At 45.9% G+C, this 10,178-nt stretch overlaps 1 protein-coding gene across 1 annotated transcript in view; it reads left to right on the forward strand.

Moving 5' to 3' along the window:
• dbt (dihydrolipoamide branched chain transacylase E2) overlaps positions 1–7,723 on the forward strand; it is a 13,120-nt gene extending 5,397 nt beyond the window's left edge. Inside the window, exons 4-11 of the mRNA XM_030048759.1 lie at positions 106–287; positions 742–869; positions 1,025–1,259; positions 2,615–2,781; positions 3,114–3,191; positions 3,381–3,572; positions 4,198–4,269; positions 5,228–7,723. Of these exons, the coding sequence (XP_029904619.1) occupies positions 106–287; positions 742–869; positions 1,025–1,259; positions 2,615–2,781; positions 3,114–3,191; positions 3,381–3,572; positions 4,198–4,269; positions 5,228–5,395 (1,222 nt within the window). The 3' untranslated portion in view covers positions 5,396–7,723. The remainder of the gene's footprint in view (positions 1–105; positions 288–741; positions 870–1,024; positions 1,260–2,614; positions 2,782–3,113; positions 3,192–3,380; positions 3,573–4,197; positions 4,270–5,227) is intronic.
• The last annotated feature ends 2,455 nt before the right edge of the window (positions 7,724–10,178 follow it).

Below are 10,178 nucleotides of genomic sequence, written 5' to 3' on the forward strand. Positions count from 1 at the left end.
ATAATAAATCTTTGGTGCTCCTCACAGCTGAGCCTGAAGGGCTGTGTGTGTGTGTGTGTGTGTGTGTGTGTGTGTGTGTGTGTGTGTGTGTGTGTGTTTTCTCAGGTACGTGAAGGAGGGAGACAAGGTGTCCCAGTTCGACAGCATCTGCGAGGTTCAGAGCGACAAAGCGTCCGTCACCATCACCAGCCGCTACGACGGCGTGATCCGGAAGCTGTACTACGACGTGGACGCCACGGCGCTGGTGGGCAAGCCGCTGGTGGACATCGAGACGGAGTCCAGTCCAGGTGAGAGCGGACAGGTGTGGACACCTGCAACACCACAGGACGATTCATCCACTTCACCTGGCTTCATCTCATCCCTCTGATACCTGAGGACACACACACACACACACACACACACACACACACACACACACACACACACGACAAAAAAAACTCTTCAAAACTCAACGTTGAAGTTGACCACAGTTGATCTTTTGCTGACCTGATAGTGCGTTAAAAATAATAAAAATACTAATAATCATGTTATTGATCTGTTGTAATCAGAGACGCATGGGAATTATTTTTGCCCAATAGACGGATTTTTCAGAATTTCATGTCCCGACCGAGATCTGATGTGACCTCCTGCCGTTTGGGGTCGTTTTACGTGTCCTGTTGTTGTACTTGGCGTCGTGTCGCTTCATGCTTTGTGTGTTTTTGCTTCATGACTTTTCTTCTTCTGCTGCTGGGTGCGGTGCAGAGCTGACCCAGGAGGAGGACGTGGTGGAGACTCCGGCCATGGCTCATGATGAACACACACACCAGGAGATCAAAGGTCTGAAGACACAGGCCACGCCCGCCGTGCGACGCCTCGCCATGGAGAACAACGTAAGGTTCAGGTTCAGGTTCCTCGCACATCAAACGTCTGACAGTTTCTCCTGACCTTGCTGTTTCCATGGTGACAACAGGCAGCTCCAAACTGAACCCGTGTCAGTGACTTTCTGTTCTGCTGATGGTGTTTGTGATGACCTTTGACCTTTCAGATCAAACTGAGCGAAGTGGTCGGGACCGGGAAAGACGGCCGAATCCTGAAGGAGGACATCCTCAACTTCCTGTCCAAGCAGACGGGCGCCATCTTGCCTCCGGCTCCCTTCCAGGAGATTCGGCCTCCACCTGCAGCCGCGGCCGCGCCGAAGAGCCCGCCGGCCGCCATGCCGCAGGCCCCGCCCACACCCAAACCTGTCTTCACCGGCAAGGACGTTACACAGCCCCTGACAGGTGAGCCGCAGCGTCATCACCACACAGGCAGGGATGAAACATACACCTGAGAAAATACCATCTCTCACCTGATTCTGCGTGTCGCTCGGTGTTTTTGTGTCCGGGACGCACGCTGTGTGTTTTTGGGAACGTTTCCTGCTGCCGACAAGCGACGCGAACACGAGAATCACCGCAGTGTGAAGAGTCAGAGCAGCAGCTTCAACACAGCCTGACGTCTGCACTGTAAAACATGAGGAGTGAAACAGTCGCTGCTTTTTCCTGAGAGCTCAGCTGTAATTTGCTTTTTTACTTATTTGTTTATTTTGATACGAGTGTCTGCTGTACTGTTTTATATTTGAATCACAGTCATTTAACCCCCTGAACCCCAAACCCGCCGGCGGGATAGAAAGACATGTATTTTTTAAAAAATCGCCAAAATTCAGTCGTTTATCATAGCTGGAAGCTTTAAAAACCTATTTTCTCGTCGGAATTTGAATTTTCCGACGGTCCCTGAATGCAACATGTCCGACTTCGGTTTAGCGGTAGAAAAAAGGACGAAACTAAGCCTAAAAAGTGATTTTTCATCCAAATCATTTTATTATACATGCTTCATTCAAAAATTCGCCAAAAAATTGTCGTTTGCTCAATCCAGATCATTCAAAAAACAAAAAATTCTGCGGCCTTCAGCGGATCTGAGACATCTTGATTGATTCAGGTGAGCCCAACAGTCGCGTGACAAAAATTCACTGAATCTCAGTGTGTAGACAGCAGTAGTAACATGGAAGGGCACAAGGCAGTAAAAACGCCTAAGTTTATACAGGTTGGAAAAATCTTAATATTTCAGGAAATACATCACGTGAAGCCCTACTTTTTTTTTTCCTGGATCAGTGACATTTGTGAGCACCTGAAAAAATGTTCTGTACATTTATTCCAATGTTTCTTGATTTTTGTAAAATAAATTATCAAAAAAAATCAGTTTGCCTTTTTTATTTTTTAGTATTTATGGCACTATAACTCTTTCATACTGTGTGAAAGATATTTTTGAATGACTTCAGGTGAGAGCCACAGCTGTGCTGTTTCCATAGAGGTGCAGCAGAAAAACAAGCCCACAGTGAGCCAAAATGCGAGGGGAGCAGAAAACGCCCCAAAACTGCTTGGGGTTCAGAGGGTTAATGTGTCATTTAAAATGTGTAATTTAAAGCGTTTGACAATCCAATCAGCTGCTGAGATTAGCTGCCCGAAGCCAGGGAGCCAATCAGAACAGGGGAGGCAGCCTCGAGGAGATCTGATCCCTGAGCGCTAAACGAGGAGCTCAGGCTCTAAATCCTAAACTGTCGCTGATGGTGGAGAGCTTGTCTGTTTTTTGTCCTGTCCAGGCTTCCATAAAGCCATGGTGAAGACGATGACCGCCGCACTGAAGATCCCTCACTTCGGTTACTGCGATGAAGTGGATGTGACCCGCCTGGTGGCGCTGAGGGCGGAGCTTAAACCTGTGGCTGAAGGTCGCGGGGTCAAACTGAGCTACATGCCGTTTTTCATCAAGGTACGACAGGATCACTGTCCCGTTTCCTCTCAGCGGGACAGGAAACTCTGATCTGTGCTCACAGCAGATTTGATATCTCAGCCATTTGTCCCGCTCTGATGAGTTTGTTGGTTTTTAACACTGATAGCTGATTTGAACATGATGGAACTCCACTTCCACTTTTTTCCCCTTTTCCACATCGGCCTCAGAGCTAAATTATGAACTGCTCCGAGTGTCCCCTCCAAAAAATTGCTGGTGCTCAGCTGGAAGTCTCGAGATCTAGATCAGTCTAGCTGTTAATGACTGACAGAGCAGGTAATGATGGTGTTAATGGTGTGTTCTGATTGGCTCAGGCTGCCTCCCTCGGCCTCCTCCAGTTTCCCATCCTCAACGCCTCGGTGGACGAAGCCTGCCAGAACATCACCTACAAGGTGAGACGCTCGCAGCTCCCACAATCCCTTTCTGTCTGGTTCATGCCTCTTTCCTCTGGTCGTTTGGATCGTACTAATGGAGATGGCACAGCGGACCAGCCGGACTAACCTGTGGGCAGGCAGCAGCTGAGGATGATGATGATGATGATGATGATGATGTCAGCAGGGTTAACTCTGTGTTCGCTGCAGGCGGCTCACAACATCGGCCTGGCCATGGACACCAGCCAGGGTCTGCTGGTTCCCAACGTGAAGAACGTCCAGATGCTCAGCGTCCTCGACATCGCCAAGGAGCTGAACCGCCTGCAGGCGCTGGGAGCGTCCGGCCAGCTGGGCACCGCCGACCTGACCGGAGGAACCTTCACCCTGTCCAACATCGGATCAGTGAGTCCAACGTCGAATCACAGAGCTGCAGTCAGAGGAGAACTCCTCCGATCTGTGCACCATCATGACACATCACATAAACACATAAACTACATCATCATAAACTACATCACTAGAAACTACATCATCATAAACTACATCATCTATAAACTACATCATCATAAACTACATCATCATAAACTACATCACTAGAAAGTACATCACTATAAACTACATAATCTAAAGTACATCATCATAAACTACATCTATAAAGTACATCATCTATAAAGTACATCATCTATAAAGTACATCATCATAAACTACATCACTCAAACATCACTATATACTGCATCACTATCAGATTATATTATAAGATTACATCACTGTCAGATTACTTTATGAGATTACATGATTGTCAGAATACATCATCACTGTGAGATTACATCATCAGACAACATCACTATCAGATTACATCATCACTATCAGATTACATCTTCAGATTACATCACTATTCCAGCAGGGCTGAAGTGAGTCAGCACTCTGGACTGAAACATGTTCTGTTCCAACTCTAATCCAGACTAAGATTCCAGTGGCTAAATTGATTTTAGCTGAAGTTTTTTTTTGTTTGTTTGTTTGTTTCAACCAGATTGGAGGGACGTACGCTAAACCGGTGATTCTCCCACCTGAAGTGGCGATCGGAGCTCTGGGTAAAGTCCAGGTGAGTTGCACACCTGAGAGCCGCCATGCTAAAACACAGCAACAATGGAAGAGATAAAGTTTTAGACAGTTCTCATAACAAATACGATTATGATTTTAAAGGATCAGTGTTGGGGATGAAGGTCAAAGGTCAGATTAGATTGAATAGAACTGATGATGCTGGGGCGTTTGGGGTGGACACAGGAAATAGAAACGTACACACAGGAAATAGAAACAAACACACAGTGACCAGTTCAGTGGCACAATGTGCTCAGGTGAAACATCACCAGCAGTCACCTGGAACCTTCTATCACCTGGGACTCGTCATAATCTGGATGTAATCTTGTAATCTGTGAAAGAGCCCTGGCTGAGTTCTCACAGGGGAAAACAGCTGCTTGTTTTTCACGCAGCAGCCGTGAGACACACCAACATCGACGGGCTTCACCAACCAGATTAAATCCCAGTTTGCCATTAAATTATGTGCATCAAACTGTAAAACTATTAATTATTTTAAATTAAATTGAAATTTGTTCATTTTTTACTCCAGTCTCAGATTTAGTTTGATCCTATTGTGGCAAAACTTTAAACTGCAAGTTAAGATGTGATCTGGTTTCAGCTTGAGACTGACAGTCCAGGGACACACACACACACACACACACACACACACACACACACACACACAGAGTTGATGTGCGATGCACTGGATAATTGCAGCAGTTACATTTTCACATCACCTTTGATCTTCAGAGATTGTATTGATCACGCTGGCAGATCGGCAGCATCAAGGCCAACATGTCCGCCCGTGCAGAGTAAAGAAATAAAGAAATTACAACAAATAAAAGATTAAAATTTAAAAAGTTGTGCTGCATGAGGTGAGTGAGTTTGACCTGCAGGCTGTGGAGGTGTGTGTGTGTGTGTGTGTGTGTCAGGATGTGGTCCTGGTCTGCTGTGACGCGGCGTGTCACTTCCTGTCCCGTCAGGTTCTGCCGCGGTTCGACTCGGCCGGTCAGCTGATCAAGGCTCAGATCATGAAGGTCAGCTGGTCTGCGGATCACCGCATCATCGACGGCGCCACCATGTGTCGCTTCTCCAACCTGTGGAGGGAGTACCTGGAGAACCCCGCCTGCATGGTGCTGGATCTAAAATGAACCCCTCCCCCCTCCCGTGCCCCTGCCCCTCCCCCTCCCATCAGCCCCTGTGAGGACGGTGCATACTAACTGACCTGCTCCCTGTTCGCCTTGTTCCTTCGTCTTTGTGTCTGAGGCCTTCGTTCGCCGTCACTTCCTTGTTGCCTTGTGGTCGTGAAGAGGAGCTCCGCCTCCCGATCATGTCATCTTCCTGTGGACACACACTATTTTCCCACGGTGGAGGGTTAGTATTAGCGTAGCTTAGCTTAGCTTAGCTTAGCACGGAGCTGGGTCTGACCCGCCGCCCGTCTGAGATTCTGAGGACCGACGGTTTTTCAGTTGAAGCTGCTGGTAGATGATGTTCAGGGTCTTCCAAATTTAAAGCGATACATAAAAAAGTCCAGTTATGCAGAGTTTCCGATTTTCCCAGCAGCATCTAAAAGCCTCAGAAACATCTGGACCTTCACGGGACTCGAAGCCTCTGAGGAGCTCCTGCAGTGATGATGTGCTGAGGGTTTCTAGATGTCTGCTTGAAGGAAGGTCTCCATGCCCTCCTCGCTCCAGAATCCCTTTGATTGATTAGAAGGCCGTGCAGCTTCTCCACGTCATCACTGTACAACTCAGTAATCATCCTAATCAAACATCATAAATAATCAGAAGCATGAGCAGTGTGGACTCTTACCAAGTGTCTTGTTAGAATTAGTTCAGGTTCAGACCTTCACTTAGGCCTCCAGGCTGGTATTGATCGGTTCTGCAGTAGAAATGTGATCAGTCCGGCGGCCCGGCGGCGCCTGAAGGTCCCATCAGATCAGATCCCACCAGCTCACTTCCTTCAGTCTTTTAATCCACTAACTCATCATCAGTGTTCCACAAGCTGAAGGTAAAATCTCTCCCTGTCACATTCCATGTCCCGTTCCGTCGGTTCCGTCGGTTCCGTGGCGGCGGCTGAGCGGGTTCTCCACTGAATGGAGCCTCCAGCTGCATCCTGGTCTGTTGTCGTGGCAGAAATGATAGTTCAGTTCCAAAGTCTTTTCCTTGTCGTCACTTCCAACACACACCAGCGCTGTGATGCCACAGATGATGTCACAGACTAAAGCCCCTCCCCCTCCTCCAGCTGAGTGATGTGCGATCCTCTCCACCAATCACAGCCTCTCCTGGCAGCAGGTGTAGCCACGCCCCTAAAAAAATTTATTTCTATGGCATAAAATCATAAGGTCAGTGCAATTTAAAATGTTTTTCAAAAACAAGTGAAAGAACCAAACAGATTAAAGTAGAGATGAGATAAATGCCAGCCGCTTAAAACGCATCGTTATTGATCCCACAGGAGTTCTGAACTCCAGTGGGATCCATAATGATGCTTTTCAGGTAAATAAGGGCTTCACCTGGTAAACCAGGAGGAACAGCTGACACAGGTGAGGCTCACTGTGATTGGTGGAACAATCCCACCTGACCCTCTCATGGGTTATGATGTCATAACCCTCTGTGTCATAAACATTTAAAGGTCAACAGCAAGCAGAGAAACCACTGAGACTCCGCCCACCTGGTAAACCACCCGTCAGGGATCGACCAATCATCAGCCCCGGCCGATTTATCAGGCCCATATTCACTTTTTCATTTTGTTTTCTTTTGACTGGGTTAGTTTTAAATGTGCCAGGAGGCCGGTCTTCACTTCAGCTCCAGACGATTCAAACCCAGCAGGTCTGATCCAGCATCATGTTCAATATTATCAGTGTAATCGTTAGAAATATAGTTTTCTTGGGATTTTTTTCTTTGTCTTTTCTTTTGTGCGTTTGCTAATCTTCTGTTTTCTTCTCATTTCTTTGTTTCTTTTTTTTTTTGCGTTTTTTTCTTTACTAATGAGAATTTAGCATTTGTTAGTTCAAAGGTTTGTGTTGGTGCTTCTACTGTGAAACTAAATTTTGACACTACAGTTTTCAAATTTACCACAAACGGATAGCGACCTTCAGTATCTTTATTGATCTCCTGGATTACTAATAATCTGTGTTGGCGCTGAAAAATCAGCGTGGGTCACTGCTGAGCCTGCAGGTCGGAGGTCAGTCCTGGTTTCATCTGGATTACTGAGGATTACAGGAAACCGCGGTCCAACCTGATCTGGAGTCAGCTGGTTGTCATGGCGACCACACGGCGATGAGGAGCGTGTTACATGCGTGTTGTCTGTCTGGAGTGGTGGAAATGCTTTTCTTGCTTCATGTGTTCTTTTTAAAGAGAAATGTAAAGTTTAAGGGTGAAACAGTGTTGGGTTTTGTATCGTGGGAAAGTGGAGATCCTGTCAAAGCGAGAAGCTGCTCCTCCTGGAGACGAACTCTGAATAAAGTTGAAGTGCACAAACCCTCCTGTCCTCGTTTGTCTGTCGCCCCTTTTATCTGGAGACACTGCTCACATGACCCGCTGAAGAGGACGAGGTATTTTCCACTTCATTACGTCAGCAGGTCCTTTAGAAACACAAATACCAGATCAGTGACGGCCTCGGGCGGCGGTCAAAGGTCAACAGTAGAAGCCAACTAGAGGTGAGCATCATCTGAAAGCCGGAACCTGCAGATCAATCTGAGCTGCAGCTCGGCTCTGTGTGTCGAGTTCTTCTCATCATAAATGTGGAATAAACACCGTGTTTTGGTTATTTGTTATTAATTTAGAGTGAATAAGGGTTAGAACATTATGATGTCAGTATATGAAGCCATTCCCATGTTCAGTTATGGGTCATAAGTTGTTTTTGAGTTGATTTTATTTGTTGCACAGATTTGGTAGAAAATGTAATTCTTTTTGGCTGCTGGAGAATTAATAAAATGGTGAAAAATCCCCCAAACCACCACATGAGGACACAGAGACCCTGAGGAACAGCACAGGAACACTCAGGCTGGGATCTGGAGTCAAAAACTTTGGACCTTCACAGATTTCTGTAAGCATTGTGTTTCTCCTGTGATTGGATGTTGTGTTGTGGAAATGTGTCAGAAAGTGGCCCTCACTGTCAGTCCAGCTGGAGAAGCAGAGCTCCTCTGAACGGCCTCGCTCTCTAGTTTGTGTCTGTAAAGTCTGATGAGGCTGGGATTCTCCTAGAGGTCACTAGAGGTCATTTTCTCCAGCGACGTCCAGTGTGACAAAAGTCTCTGCCTGCAGTGAAATGGCTGCTATGGGGGCCAACATCATCACACAGGAATCAAATGTGGCTCATTGAATCCACAAGAGTCTCAGCTTTCCAGTCAAAGCAACTGATGCAGCTCCAAGACTGTTTAGGCCCCAGTCTGCACACACACACCATTTTACAACAGGCCACAAGAACACATGTGGACTGCAGGCTTTGGCAGGTTTTGCTGTGAAGCTGCAGGAAGTGACGCTGATTGGCTGCAGATCATCTGTTTGTCAATAAGATGCTGAGCAACATTCAAGTCAAGACTGAAAGTAAAAGGAAATGTCAAAATGTTTCAGTGTGAAGACGCATAAACCATTTGAAAATGACTGAATAAATGTGCAGCAGCCATATTCAGATAAAATATTAAAGTTCATCAGCTTGTTTGAGTCTGACAAATATTTTCAAAATAAGATATCAAACATGGGGCTTCTGCATTTGAATGTAAAACATTTATTTTGAAAGTGTCTCCTGGTCAGCCTGGGTCCAGTCCGCTGAATCGAGGCATCTCATTGGCTCATCTGTTTAAGACGCTGAACCAATGAGATGTTGCCGTCTTCATCTCCACACTCTGGACTACAGATCGACCAATCACCTGTCCGGCTGATCATCAGGCCGACAGTCAGAACCTTTCAATAATCAATGTGATGAGTTCGATTGGCAGGACGTCTGATTTAAAAACCAGTCAGGCTCCGCCTTTCTGCCTGAGTGGGCGGGGCCTCGTTTCTGGTCACATGGTTCCAGTTTCCAGTAGATTTGTGTTTGATTTAGTCTGACAGGAAGTGACTGAGCTGCTCACAGTTTAAATAAAGTTTCACTGCATTTGAACAGAAACTGAGCTGAGCTGCAGTTTATCCTTTTTTTCTCTTCAAATTCTCTGAATGTTTTTCTGTCATTTTCTTGTGATTTTTCTTCTTCACTGGTGGAATAATGTTGTCAAAATGTTTGTTAATTCAAAGCAAATGAATATGAGCCTTAAATGTCACTTCCTGCTGTCCCGCCTCGGCTCCTGCTGGCAGCCGGGACGCCGGTCATGTGACCTCTGCACGCCTAAATATAGACACAGACCTCAGGTCAGATTTCACCAGCCAGCAAGCAGCCAGCAAACAGCCAGCAAACAGCCAGCAACCACCCAGAGGAGTGCTGCTGGGTGAGTACTGCAACTTTACTACAACACCTCTACAAGAATACTACAGCTGTACTGTAACTGTACCACAACAATACTACAACTGGACTACCACAGTACTGGCTCAGTACTAGGACATTTCTAGTTCAGTAGTAGAGCAGTACTCCTGCAGTAGTACTGCAGTAGTAGAGCAGTACTACCACAGGGGTTTTAGTGTTTAGATAGATTTACTTTATTGATCCCAAACTGGGAAATTCTTACATGTCAGATGAAGAAACCTGACCAGCGTCACTGATCTGAATCTGCCGTTTTAAACATTACAAATATAATTTTGTTGTTGTTTTGAAAATATTTTTGCTCTGTATTATTAGTAGTAGTATTAGTATTAGGAGTAGTAGTATTTTTGTTAAGTTCAGTGTCATTTTCTTGTACATTTTCCACTAGTTTCTTAGATTTTGTTCACATTTCTTACATCTGATTTGTTTGGTTCTTTTCATGTTTTGAGGTTGTTTTTGTTTGTTTTTTTAATTAAT

Source organism: Myripristis murdjan, chromosome 4 (assembly GCF_902150065.1).
Source record: "Myripristis murdjan chromosome 4, fMyrMur1.1, whole genome shotgun sequence".
NCBI classification, from domain to species: domain Eukaryota; kingdom Metazoa; phylum Chordata; class Actinopteri; order Holocentriformes; family Holocentridae; genus Myripristis; species Myripristis murdjan.